Source organism: Scyliorhinus torazame, chromosome 5 (genome assembly GCF_047496885.1).
Source record: "Scyliorhinus torazame isolate Kashiwa2021f chromosome 5, sScyTor2.1, whole genome shotgun sequence".
NCBI lineage: Eukaryota > Metazoa > Chordata > Chondrichthyes > Carcharhiniformes > Scyliorhinidae > Scyliorhinus > Scyliorhinus torazame.
The window spans coordinates 103,329,177-103,343,208 of record NC_092711.1 but is presented as its reverse complement, the minus strand read 5'-3'; the positions used below and the strand labels follow the sequence as shown (position 1 = coordinate 103,343,208).

Sequence of the window (14,032 nt, the reverse complement as noted above, 5' to 3'; positions counted from 1 at the left end):
CGGAAATTGGGTGGAAGTTTGGGCTTGGGTATGCTGCTCTTTCTCGGGGTGTTGCAGACTTGATGGGCTGAATGGCCTCCTTCTGCACTGTAAATTCTATGAATCCCTTCAATCAGGTCTCTGCCCTGTCACAGTGAAATACAAGGGACAAACAGAATCTTACCTGGAGAGAAAGACAGACAATCTGGGAGCTTGGATGCAACACGGATATGTTCATAAGACCAGAAGACAAGGGTAGCAGCACAGTCATTATCGATAGACAACTATACCTGCTGGAGACAGACAGACAATAGAACAACACTAATCACAACACCAAGCTACCTCGACCCATCTACCCAAGACAGGAAGGAAATTTGGAGATGGGCTGGAAGAACTCAGACTCCAGACACATAAAACAGATGGAATATATGAGGGGACAACAGTTAGAACCAAGGAAATTCTACCTGCTCCTTAAAATACCCACACACATAATAATCTTTATTATTGTCACAAGTAGGCTTACATTAGCACTGCAATGAATTTACTGTGAAAATCTCCTAGTCGCCATATTCTGGCGCCTGAGCGGGTACACAAGAGGGAGAATTCAGAATGTCCAATTCACCTGACAAGCTCGTCTTTCAGGACTTGTGGGAGGTAACCCACGCAGACATGGGGAGAATGTGCAGACTCTGCGTAGACAGTAACCCAAATGGGAATTGAACTGGGGACCCAGGTACTGTGAAGCAACAGTGCTAACCACTGTGCTACCGTCACGGAATTACCACCAGACAGAGCAATCGGATGAGAATGTGAGATAGAAAATTCGACTGAATGATACAACTAACAGTGCAAAAGGAGATTATTCAGCCCATTAAGCCTGCACTAGCCCTTGGAAAGAGCCCCCCACTCAAACCCATGACTCCACCCTATCCCCATAATACAGTAACCCCACCGATCCTTTTTTTGGACACTAAGGGCAACTTAGCATGGTCAATCCACCTAACCTGCACATCTTTGGACGGTGGGAGAAAACTAGAGCACCCAGAAGGAACCCACACAGGCACGGGGAGAATGTGCAAACTCCACACAGTCACCCAAGGTCAGAATAGCTGAAACATCAACACACTGCTCCTGGTAGCGATGGTACAGTGGTTCAATAAATATAATTAGTGGATTAAAAAGGTGTGTTATGTAGAGTAAAAACAGAAAATGGGAGATTAACTAAACAGAAAATGGGAGATTAACTTAACAGATCTGGCAGCATCACAGAATCCCTACAGTGCAGAAGGAGGAATCGTCCCATCGAGTTTGCACCAACCCGACAAAAGCGCACCCCACCCAGGGCACCTCCCCCGCCCTCTCCCCCTAATCCAACTTCACCTTTGGTCACTAAGGGGCAATTTAGCTTGGCCAATCCACCAAACCTGTATATCTTTGGATGGTGGGAGAAAACTGGAGCATCCGGAGGGAACCCACGCAGACATGGGGAGAATGTGCAAACTCCACAGTTACACCAGGCTGGAATTGAACCCAGGTCGCTAGTGCGGCAGTGCTAACCACTGTGTGATGCAGCAGTGCTAACCACTGTGCCACCATGCCACATCTATGGCAAGTGAAACAGAGTTAACGTTTGTTGTTCCTTGTTGTGACAGTTCTGTAGAAGGCTCAATGGACTCTTAAAAACGTCCACTGAAGTGGAAAGAAATTATTCAAGTTTGACTCAGGAAGCAGTTTCAGTCTGTGTGAAGCTCAATCTTCAATCACACAAAACCTGCAGTCTGATTGGCTGGAGGACCAGAGTCCACCCGGTCCTCCCACGTCTTCCAGTTGGTCAACAATTCTCAGGCAGGAAATGAGAATCTGGAAACCACACCCACGTGGCCAATGGGAAGATAAAATGATCCAGAATCTCAGCCAATGAGGGAGATCCACAATCAGGGCCGCCCCTCATTCACTCCGAATGGTTGGCGAACCGGCCTCGCCCGCTCGGTCCTCCCCCTCTTTCCATTGGTCCAGAACTGCCGTCAATCACTCCCCGAGCATTGTGATGTGGCGCATGCGCAGTGCGGCTCATGTCCAGGGACAGACACTTGTTTGTCTCATCTTCCCGTAACAGCCTCCCCGAACAGGCGCCGGAATGTAGCGACTAGGGGCTTTTCACAGTAACTTCATTGAAGTCTACTTGTGACAATAAGCGATTTTCATTTCATTCATTCAGGCGGGAAGGAGGTGGATAAGCGGAGGCAGCGTTAGATGCAGTGGGTGGGAGGGGAGGCTTCACAAAGACCCAGTGGAGGCCTCAAAGCTAAAACAAGAAATTACCGCTCCCGAGTTTGCACCGAGTGGGAAGGTTTTACTGCAGAGCCTTTCCCCAGTTAACCACCAGCATCCTCATAGGGGGCAGTGTGCAGCAGGGCGCATGCGCGGTGAGCCCTGTCCACTCAGCAGGACTGACAGTGATGGATTCTGGAAACTCCTTTTACAGGGGGTTACAAGGAGAGGATTTAAACACAGCAAAGTGAAATCAAATGAGACATTAAGACCTGAACTTCTGCTTTGAACCAGATGTATTGACAATTTTCATATGATGCAGTGCAAGGCCAGCAGTGTGGGCAGCGTGGTAGCACAGTGGTTAGCATTGTTGCTTCACAGCGCCTGGCTTGGGTCACTGTCTGTGCAGTGTCTTCATATTCTCCCTGTGTCTGTGTGGGTTTCCTCCGGGTGCTCCGGTTTCCTCCACAAGCCCCAAAAGATATGCTGTTAGGTAATTTGGACATTCTGCATTCTCCCTCAGTGTACCCGAACAGGCCCGGAATGTGGCGGATTAGGGGCTTTTCACAGTAAACTCATGTAAGCCGACTTGTGACAATAAAGATTATTATTATAAATAAATCAAATCCTGGGTGACGGTCACATTCAGGAGAAGTTATTAAAATGGAACCACATACAGATAAACTATATCAGGATTTACTGATATTTCCATTTTAATCACTGCTCCTGGTACCTGACACCGCTTAATCCATCACATCAACACTTGGCGGAACTGATTGCGCCGAGGTCTGTCTTGGATAAAAACCCGAGGATCACTTGTCATCACAGAATCCTAGACATTTACAGCACAGAGGCCATTCAGCCCATTGTGTCTGTGTTGGCTGAAAATTCCTTATCCAGTCTAATCCCACTTTCCACTTCTTGGTCTGTAGCCTGCAGGTCACAGAAACTCCACATCAGGGTGTCTTTAAATGTGATGAGGGTTTCTGTCTCTACCTCCCTTTCATTCAGAGTTCCAGATCCCCACCACACCCCTGGGTGAAGAAAATCCTCAATTCCCCTCTAATCCTTCCTACAGATACTTAAATCGCTGCCTCCAGGTTACTGATCTGTCTGTTAATGAAATAGGTCCTTCTGCCGTCTGATCCACTATATCTGGGACCCTCATAATTTTATGCACCTCAATTAAATGCCCACTCAGCCTCCTCTGTTCCACAGAAAACAATCCCAGTCAATCCAATCTTTCCTCAGTTAAAATTCCCCAATCCTGGAAACATCCAGATAAATCTCTTCCGTACTCTCTCCAGTACAATCACATTCTTCCTGTAATGTGGTGACCAGAACTGTACTCAGTAGTCTAGCTGTGATATAACTCGTGTTTTTTAGTTCCAGAATAACCATTCTCTAACCTTTCATTGGCATCAATGTGATGGAAACTGACAGCTGCAACCTGTCAGCATTTGAAAGATATTTACAAATGATTTGAGTTACTTACAGCTGGGATCTTAGCACAGGGCTAAATTGCTGGCTTTGAAAGCAGACCAAGGCAGGCCAGCAGCACGGTTCAATTCCCGTAACAGCCTCCCCGAACAGGCGCCGGAATGTGGCGACTAGGGGCTTTTCACAGTAACTTCATTTGAAGCCTACTTGTGACAATAAGCGATTTTCATTTCATTTCATTCATTCGAGGTGTTTGATAACAGACTTTCTCCTGTGAATATCCAGCTGGAGTTTTGCGCCTTGATGTGTTTCCTTGTTCATCTTGTTGCCTCTAAACATTGAATCTTGTGGTTTCAGACACCAGAGAATCAAACTCCCAACAACAGATTGTCTTTTACTGATTTTATTAATAGCTCTGCAATAAAACAGACAGAGTCAAATCCTTACATAGTTCCTGGTCCTCAGTGAAATACTTAAATAATGAGTTTTACATGTACTTCATATGTTCCACAGGAAACTAAGGACATTTGGTATGTCCACATTGACTCTTGCCAATTTTTACAGATGCACCATAGAAAGCTTTCTGCTGCATCACAGCTTGGTATGGTAACTGATCGGCCCAAGACCGTTCCTTCATAGGTGGATTAACCATGCTCAATTGTCCCTCAGTTTCCAGAAAAGATGCTTAGGTTAGGAGTTATTAAGATAGAGAAGGGGAGTGGGCTTGGGCTGAGTGTTATTCCAGAGGGTCGGTGCAAACTCGATGGGCTGAATGGCCTCCATTTGCACTGGAGCGATTTTAACTAGAGAGAGACGTGAACACAGCCCAGGACGTCACGTGAACCTGCCTCCCACCCACTGACTCTGTCTACACCTCCCGCTGCCTTGGGAAAGTGGGCAGCATAGGGGCTTTTCACAGTAAGTTCATACTTGTGACAATAAAGGATCATAATCAAAGACCCCTCCCATCTGGGATATTCTCTCTTCCATCAGGCAGAAGATACAAAAGTTTGAGATCACGCACCAACAGATTCATAAACAGCTTCTTACCCGCTGCTGCCAGACTCCTAAACGACCCTCTTACGGACTGAACTCATCTCTTCACACATCTTCTCTGGTGTAGCACCATACTCTATACGGTTCACCCGATGTCTGTGTATTTACATTGTATCTATTGTATGCCCAACGTTTTTCATGTATGGACGATCTGACTGGACTGTATGCAGAACAATAATTTTCATTGTACCTTGGTACATGTGACAATAAATGTAAATCTATTTCTGAGCCTGTAATATAGGAATGGTGTATAGGTCTGTAACTGTAATATAATTTTCTTTTTTTAAATTTAGAGTACCCAATTCATTTTTTCCAATTAAGGGGCAATTTTGCGTTGCCAATCCACCTACCTTGAGCATCTTTGGGTTGTGGGGGTGAGACGCATGCAAACACAGGGAGAATGTACAAACTCCAATTGTAATATAATTTTAATTCAATATTCCTTCTTTTAATATCCCGTCCACCATTTCCCTGTCACCTAATTAATTTATTAACTGTTGTTATCACAGGATTGTCTCAGATTTCCATTGTTTTAGCTGGATTCCTTCGTCCAAATCTGAATTTTATGTACCTTACACTGCAATTCTGCCTTTAGGCTGTGAACTCGATGCCCCATCCAATGAAGGTAAGCATTATATATGTTTTCTTGACTACCTTGTCCACTTGTGTTGCCACCTTCAAAGATTTTAAGGTGATTGGAGGAAGGTATAGGGGAGATGTCAGAGGTAGGTTCTTTACGCAGAGAGTGGTGGGTGTGTGGAGTGCACTGCCAGCAGAGGTGGTAGTCAGAGTCATTAGGGACATTTAAGGGACTCTTAGACAGGCACATGGACAGCAGTAAATTGAAGGGGTAAAGGTTAGGATAAATGGGCGGCACAACATCGTGAGCTGAAGGGCCTGTATTGTCCTGTACTGTTCTATGTTCTATCTGTGGACCTGCACGCCCAGATCTCTCTGACTTTCTATATTCCTAAGAGTTTTGCAATTTACGGTCCCCTCGATGTTAGACTTACCAAAATGCATTACCTGACATTTGTCCAGATTAAATTCCATTTGCCATTTCTCTGCGAGATGCTCTGAGACACCAGTCAGTCTTACAACACCAAATTGAAGCCTACTTGTGACAATAAGCGATTATTGAAAGAGGCCCCTTCGGCCCATCGTGCCTGTGCCAGCCATCAAGCACCGATTATTCTAATCCCATTTTCCAGCACTTGATCCATAGTATTGTATGTGCTGACGTTTTAAGTGCTGACCTAAATGCTTCTTAAATGTTGTGAGGGTTCCCGCCTCGAGCACCCTTTCAGGTAGTGAGTTCCAGATTCCCACCACCCTCTGTGTGAAAACGTTTCTCCTCAAATCCCCTCAATCTCCTGCTCCTTACCATAAAAATCTGCTTCGTGGTTACTGACTCCTCTATTAAGGGAAAAGGTTTCTTTCTATCCACTCTATGTTCCTCATAATTTTGGACACTTTAATAAAATTCCCCCCCCCAGTCGCACAGCCTTCTCTGCTGTAAGGAAAACAACCCCAACCTGACCAGCCTCTCTTCACAGCTGAAGCGCTCCAGTCCATGCAATGAGTTCAGTATCTGAAAGTGATTAACAGACAGGGTTTTGTTTTATTGATCACTGGGAATGTTAGTGATACTTCTGTGGATCCCAAGGCCAGGAGAGGCACTCTGGAAGGTATGGGGAGCTGGGACTTATCCATGAGAGTAACTGGAAGATTGAGACTGAAATAATCTAGAGTTAGAAAGTAGAAAAGGTTCAATCCTGGGTGTGATTCGCAACAGGAACAACAGAATTCAACTTTTCTGGTAACGTGTGAAGTTTCTGGTGTCTCAGCAGGTTGGATGACTGAGTAAATCTCTTCTCACACACAGAGCAGGTGAGCAGCTTCTTCCTGGTGTGAACTCTCCGGTGTTTCAGCAGATCGAATGACTGAATAAATCTCTTCCCACAAACAGAGCAGGTGAACGGCCTCTTCCCAGTGTGGATGTGGTCGTGTCTCCGGAGGCTGGACAACTCAGGGAAAGCCTTCCCACACACGGAGCAGATAAACGGCTTCTCCCCGGTGTGAACAAGCTGGTGTCTCTGCAGGTGGTGTAAACTAGTAAATCCCTTCCCACATACGTGACAAAGATACCGCCTCTCCCCGGTGTGAACTTGCTCATGTATCAAAACCTGGGACAAACGAGAGAAACTCTTCCCACACACAAAGCAGGTGAATGGCCTCTCCCCGGTGTGAACTCGCTTGTGTGCGCGCAGGGCAGCTGACTGAGTAAATCTCTTCGCACACACAGAGCAAGAGAATGGCCTCTCCCCGGTGTGAACCGTTTTGTGCATCAAAAGGTAGGCTGAACGAGTGAATCCCTTCCCACACTCGGAGCAGGTGTATGGCCTCTCTCCAGTGTGAGTCCTTTTGTGTATCACAAGGTCAGATGAGCAACTGTATGCCTTCCCACACATGGAACAGGTGAATGGTCTCTCCCCAGTGTGAACTTGCTTGTGTCTCCGAAGGTGGAATGAATGAGCAAATCTCTTCCCACACACAGAGCAGGGAAACGGCCTCTCCCCGGTGTGAGTGCGCTGGTGTCTCAGCAGATTAAAGTTTCTTTTAAAAGTCTTCTCACACTCTGAGCATTTCAAAGGTCTCTTGTTGGAGTGAATGAGCTGGTGCTCAGTGTAGTGGGAGGACTGAGTGAATCTCTTTCCATACTGAGAGCTGCTGAATGGCCTGTCCTTGTTGTGAACTTGCTGGTGCTCAATGAGATGCACTGACTCAGTGAATAACTCCCCACAGTGGGAGCAGCTGAATGGTCTCTCATGTGTGTGAAGGAGCTGGTGCTCCGCGAGGCGGGAGGACTGGCTGAATCTCTTCTGACAGTGTGAGCAGCTGAATGGTCTGGCATCAGTGTGAACTCGCTGGTATTGGACCAGTTCCTTGGAGGTATCAGAGCCATCCCCAGAATCAGAGCTTTGAAGAGGCTCCTCATCAATATGATCGAGTTGGTGAGCCAGCAGGTTGGACGAACACATGAATTTCTTCCCACACACGGAGCAGGTGAACGGACTCTCGCTATTGCGAGCTCGCTGTCGTGTCAGCATGTTTACAGCTGTATCAATCCCTTCCCACACACGGAGCAGGCGAACGGACTCTTACCAATTTCCAGCTGAGACATCAATTAAATTCCTTCAGATCCCGATGAATCGATTGACTCCGTCAGACCTGACAACTGGTTTGATTTTCCGGACTGCAAATCCTCCTCTTCTATTACCCTGTAAAATAATTTACAATTAATTACAAAGAATATATGATACATAATTGGCCATTCGGCCCATCTGGTATGTACTAGTTTCTGCTCCACACAAGACTCCCCTCATTCTGCTGACCTCATCTCAGCTTGAGAGTTTCGCATTCTGATCCCATTTCTCTCTCAGGTCCTCATTTAGTTTCCTGGTAAAAGCAACTCAGTTATTTATGTCAACCACTTCCAGCCTTAGTGAACTACACATTTTAGCAACTGTTTGAAGAAAGGATTATTTCCTATTTTTCTTTGGGATTTATTAGTCTCTATTGTGTTCCAGAGACGTTGTAGTGCAGCAGTAGATTACCCTGACTCTGAACCAGAAGCTCTGGGTTCCAGTCCCACTCTAGGAGTTGATGACCAAGGAAAGCGTGTTCATAACTTGGCCAAACAGACTGAATATCAAGAAAAGTAAAATCCTGTGGATGCTGGAATCTGAAACAGAGACAGAGAATACTGGAAAACTCAACAGGTCTGGCAGCATCTGTGGAGAGTGAAAATAGAGTTATCGTTTTGAGTCTGTATGACTCTTCTTCATAGCATCAGCCTGTAAATCTTTCCAACAGACACCAACAGCAGATGACAGGAGTGAGAGAGGTTCCTGGTCAGCCACATGATGGAATGAAGTTGGAGCCTCCCCATCTCAATCCTCAGCTCCAACCCAGTTAAAGACCTATATCAGAAGAGACAAACAATTCTCTTGGTTTCAGTTTGCTGTGTTTAAATCCTCCCCTTCTAACCCCCTGCAAAAGGAGTTTCCAGAATCCATCCCTGTTCATCCAGGATAGAAATTCACAACATTCTCTCCTCCTGATGACAGGACAGAGAGCACCACACATGCGCCCTGCTGCACATTGCCCCCTATAAAGATGGCGGCTGTGCATGCACACGATTATCATTGCCTCCCATAAAGATGGTGGCCGTTCACTCGGGCCTGGTGAATCGCTATTTGTTCTCAGACATGTTGGGCCAAAGGGCCTCTTTCTGTGCTGTAAAACTCTATCACTCTCTGATGTTGCCTGGGCAGTGGCGGTCCCAGCACTGATCCTTATGGCGCATCACTCAATAAATCTTGCCAATCTCAAAAAGACGCATTGTGCCTAATCTCTGCTTTCTGTCATAGTGTCAGAGTTTTACAGCATACGAAGAGGCTCTTCAGCCCATTGTGTCTGTGCTGGCCATCAAACACCTATTTATTCCAATCCCATTTTCCTGTACTTCGTCCGCAGCCTTGTAGCTACGGCATTTCAAGTGCTCATTTAAACACTTCTTAAATGTGGAGGGTTCCTGTCTCTATCACCCTTTCACACAGAGTTCCAGATTCCCACATTCCTCTGGGTGATAAAGATTTGCCTCAAATCCCCACAAAATGTTCTGCACCTGACCTTAAATCTGTGCCGCTGGCTATTGATCCCTCTAAGGGGAAAATGTTCTTATTATTCTCATAATATGGTATTTTCACATCAGTGACAGAAGTCAATGCTCAGTTTGGAGATAACTCCCATATCTCCGGTTCTCAAACACTTGGTTAACAAATGAGATAAAGCCAAATCTTTAAACGGCAAAGTCGTTAATTCAAATTGTCACCGTGCTATCTGTGGGCTAACTTACGTCTTCTACCTAATTTATATTCCTGCCTATCTTTGTGTCATCAGCAAATTTGATAACCATCCCAGCCGTCCAAGTCATTTGTTAGTTTTCTAACACGATACTCTGATTGTTCGTGATGATTTCATGGTTCTCACCGTTACCCGGGTTCATTTTGTACCCATTCCCGTCCATCACTGACCTTGAGGCACTTTACCCCCACCCTGATTCTCCATCCCATCAGAGAGAACTTAGTGACAGACTTCAGATTCAGTCATTCAATGTCAGGTCTGACGGACCAACATGTACCAAGAGGCACAATCAACCCCATCTAATAAACGTTATGTAATAAGCATTGATGTTAATAACTGGGAAGAGTTTTCTCCTAATCAGTTACTATAGCAACAACTTGTCCATCGAGCTTGAACACATTTGAGTTCCAAAACCTTAATGAAGAGGCAAAGAGGGAGCAAATCCAGTTCACTGAATCCCACTGTGCATGGGTCATCCTGCCCCACAGTTCCAAGATCTGTGGGTTGAGAATCACCTTCTCCAGTCACATGAAGACAAATAAGAGAAATACGTGACTCTCAGCAGTTATCACCCTCGAAAGGAGGAGCAGCCGACAACCTCACAACAGAGACGGAGGCAGTCAGGAAGGTGTGACAGTCGATGGGACTTTGTGTTTGAACAGTTCAACTGGAATTCCATCCTTGCCGGGTGCCTTTCTGCTTGCTCAGCAAACAATGGGCTTTTCCAACTCAAATGATGAGGGTTCCTTGTGCAACTCAACCATGACGGGAAGCTGTAGGAGAATCAAACAGAGACTGGGAGATGTCTGTCTCACAGGGATACAGCTCACAGTCATGTTCAACCCAGTGGGACATCTGTTTACTTCTGTCAGTAAGAACTTCACAATCTGACAATTTCAGGGCAGCAACTTTGGTGACTGTAGGACAAAGCGCCCTTAGTCACATCAGACTCAGCACATCTATTTCCATTGTCACAGGCAGTTTGGAATTATTGATGTCGGCTGATCCAATGTTTATTTCCACAGTATCCCCCTGCTTTTTACACATCTATCCTGGTTATTTTCAAGTGTTCTAGCTGTCGGGTTTATGTTGTACATCAGGTACAGATGTCATCTCTGCTGAGTACGTCTCAAAACCGGTCTTTGTTGTGGGTTCCACCTTTACCAAATGTTGCTGCTGCTGTGTCAGAAATGATTCAACTCAGCGACTTCCAAACTTCATCAGTAACAATGTTGATGTGCCTGTTCGGAATTTCATTGCATAATGGATATGCCACTCTGAAGAAGGCAGTAAGAATGATCAGGAAAGATTAATCAAGAGTTTCCCATCGGAGGTGTTAATTAGCAGAACATTTCAGAAACTGAACTGTAGATTTTGCATCACAGACAAATTTAGGATTCAAGTAAAAAGTTGATATTTATTCTCAACAAGTTTCTGTTGAGAGTTCTTGAATGAAAAAGAAAGATCACAGGTGGTGCTTTTAAAAAGGGGCATTGCAGCCCAAACATCTCTAGAATATAAAACTGCAGCCAGTTAAAGGGATAGTCAACATCAACAGAATCAAACCAGATATTGTCAGACTATCAATCCTGGATGTGATTGGCAGCAGCAAAACAGCAGATTCCCGTCCCTGCACTCACTTGTGAACTCGCTGGTGTCTCAGCAGGTGTTGTGACTGAGAGAATCCTGCTCCACACAAGGAGGTGAACCGTCTCCCCCCGGTGTGATCCCACTGATGTGTCAGCAGTTGGGATGACCAAGGGAATCCCTTCCCACACACGGAGCAGGTGAACGGCTTCTCCCCAGTGAGTGCATTGGTGCTCACGGAGGTCAGCTGACTGACTGAAACCTTCTCCACAGGTGGTGCACCTGAATGGATCCTCATTTGTGTGCATTTGGTGGTGTGACTGGAGGGTGAATATCTGAGTGAATCCCTCCCCACACACAAAGCAAATGAATGGTTTCTGACCCGTGTGAATTCGCTGGTGTTCAGTGAGCATGGATAAGGACTTGAATTTCTCTTCACAGGTTGTGCAGCTGAATGGCTTCTTCTCAGTGTGAATGCGCTGGTGTAACCGAACATAAGAACTAGGAACAGGAGTAGGCCATCTTGCCCCTCGAGCCTGCTCCGCCATTTAATGAGATCATGGCTGATCTTTGTGGACTCAGTTCCACTCTCCGGCCCGTACACCATATCCCTGAATCCCTTTATTCTTTAGAAAGGTATCTATCTTTTTCTTAAAAACGTTTAAAGAAGGAGCCTCAACTGCTTCACTGGGCAAGGAATTCCAGAGATTCACAACTCTTTGGGTGAAGAAGTTCCTCCTACACTCTGTCCTAAAGGCCAGATAACCGGCCAGATAACTGAGTGAATCCTCTCTCACATATTGAACAGCTGAATGGCCTTTCCCTAGTGTGAACGCATCGATGGATTTCCAACCGGGATGAAGAATCAAATCCTCTATCACATTTCCACGGTTTCTCCATGGTACCAGTTTCCCTGTTTCTCTCAAGTTTGGACAATCAGTTGAAGCTTTGTCCACACACACAGAACATGTGCACGGTTTGTCCCTGCTGTGATGTTTTTTTTTTTTTTAAAAACAGGCTGTTTCACTGGTTAAAGCTCTTTCTACAGCCAGTGTACTGGAACACTCCCACTCCAGTGTGTGTCTTGATGTTTTTCCAGTCACACTGATGGTTGAAAATGAAATGAAAGAAATGAAAATCGCTTATTGTCACAAGTAGGCTTCAATGAAGTTACTGTGAAAAGCCCCTAGTCACCACATTCCGGCGCCTGTTCGGGGAGGCTGTTACAGGAATTGAACCGTGCTGCTGGCCTACCTTGGTCTGCTTTCAAAACCAGTGATTTAGCCCAGTGTGCTAAACAGCCCTATTGAATTGGTGTTACACTGACACAACATGCAAACATTTCTCCTTCCAAATTCAAAGACTGATGATATTCACACCGTGGTGAATCAGTGACTCTGTAAGATCATGCTGTGATGTTCAGTTTGAGCTTCCTGTTTGTAAATCCACCCATTATAATGCCCCGGAAAAGGAGTTTACAAAACTTTAAATACGGGAAAGAAATTCTGAACACGCAATTTTATTTTCCATGAAGCATGTTTTCCTCACTTGTGCCTGCAAAATAATAAATCCTAATCCCATGCATTCTCCCGGTGCTGGAATGCAGATCTCCGGGTGATTAATCATACCATATTTTAGACGATAGTCCTGTATTTGAGTCCACTGTCCCAGGCTGCTTGGATGTTATTTGTCCAACACATTGGACCTTTGTCAAGGCATAGAAATTTACCCTTTACTGTTTGTGTTTCAGCAGGTCTGGCCTCCGCTCTGGCAGAATCCCATCCGCCACTCACATGGTCTTCCAGGACAGGTTGTGCCTTCATTTTCACCATGAGATTGGACAGCCCACCAAACCCAGCACACCATGGTCTCTATTCCAATCCTTACAATTTATCCCCTTCATTCTGGCTGGGTTCAGTTCTCAACTCCCTCTGTGCAGAGTGCGGATAAAACCAATTCATCACCATTTTCCCTCCTGGTCATTGGAACCCTGAAACCCCGCCCACTCCGGGCTGTTCCACCAAGAAGATCGCATGTGAAGCAAACAAGGGTTCTGAAGGGTTTACTCCAGCTCACAATGCCCAAGGACTGATTGACGGCAGGTACCGACCAATAGGAAGAGGGGGCGGATCTGGAGGACCGAACACGAGCGGCTGATCCTCCAACCAATCAGAGTGAATGGATGGGGCAGAGCCTTGGGCTCTGTCTGCGCATGCGCCAGGCTAAACACATGCTCCCGAGAAAATGGCGGCCGTTAAGTCGGGCCTGTTTCGGGGAAAAGCCCGAGCAGCTTTCGCCGGTTCAAATGCCGTATCTGAGCTTCGTAAATGGGGGTTTCAGGCCTATGCGGTGTGTTTATGAAGCCGCCGGAACAACCCACCGCCGGCTTTAATCATCCCTCAGGACTCACCCGGCGGTACCGCACAGCCGAAACTTTCAACACAACCTCTTCAATGCTGAGCAATGAACGAAACTGCGCATGCTCCAGTTTATAATGAGTGACGTCCGTGTCTAGCCCCGCCCCTCACTTACTCCGATTGGTTGGAGGAGTAGCCGCTCCACTAGGTCCTCCAGACTCGCCCATTGCATCCTATTGGCCTAGAGCTACCGTCAATCATTCTCGGCCATTGTGAATTGGAGCATGCGCAGTGCTGATGCTGGACGAGGTCGGAAGGTTTCACTGAAACCTGGTGGAGGCCCAAACTCCGAGAAGTTTCCGGGCCCGGGTTTGCATCGAGTGCCCCGGGTCAACAGCTGCGGCGTGCTCCTG

The 14,032-nt window shown here is 46.2% G+C and overlaps 1 protein-coding gene across 3 annotated transcripts; it reads right to left on the bottom strand.

The window, feature by feature from the left end:
* Positions 1-4,077: 4,077 nt before the first annotated feature.
* LOC140419286 (uncharacterized) lies at positions 4,078-13,726 on the bottom strand. 3 transcript variants are annotated; one of them, XM_072503115.1, is made up of 2 exons: positions 13,673-13,726; positions 4,078-8,027 (listed from the first exon to the last, which is right to left on the bottom strand). In XM_072503115.1, the coding sequence occupies exon 2, from the start codon at positions 7,854-7,856 to the stop codon at positions 6,516-6,518; it is 1,341 nt and encodes a 446-aa protein (XP_072359216.1). In that variant the 5' UTR covers positions 7,857-8,027; positions 13,673-13,726; the 3' UTR covers positions 4,078-6,515. The 3 variants fall into 3 exon arrangements, with proteins under 3 accessions (XP_072359216.1, XP_072359218.1, XP_072359217.1); XM_072503117.1 differs by lacking the exon at positions 13,673-13,726 and adding an exon at positions 12,992-13,666; XM_072503116.1 differs by lacking the exon at positions 13,673-13,726 and adding an exon at positions 9,846-11,017.
* Positions 13,727-14,032: the final 306 nt, after the last annotated feature.

Coding starts and splice junctions, on each gene's coding strand:
- LOC140419286 (XM_072503115.1), bottom strand. CDS start 7,856: ATGCTGACACGACAGCGAGCTCGCAATAGCGAGAGTCCGTTCACCTGC.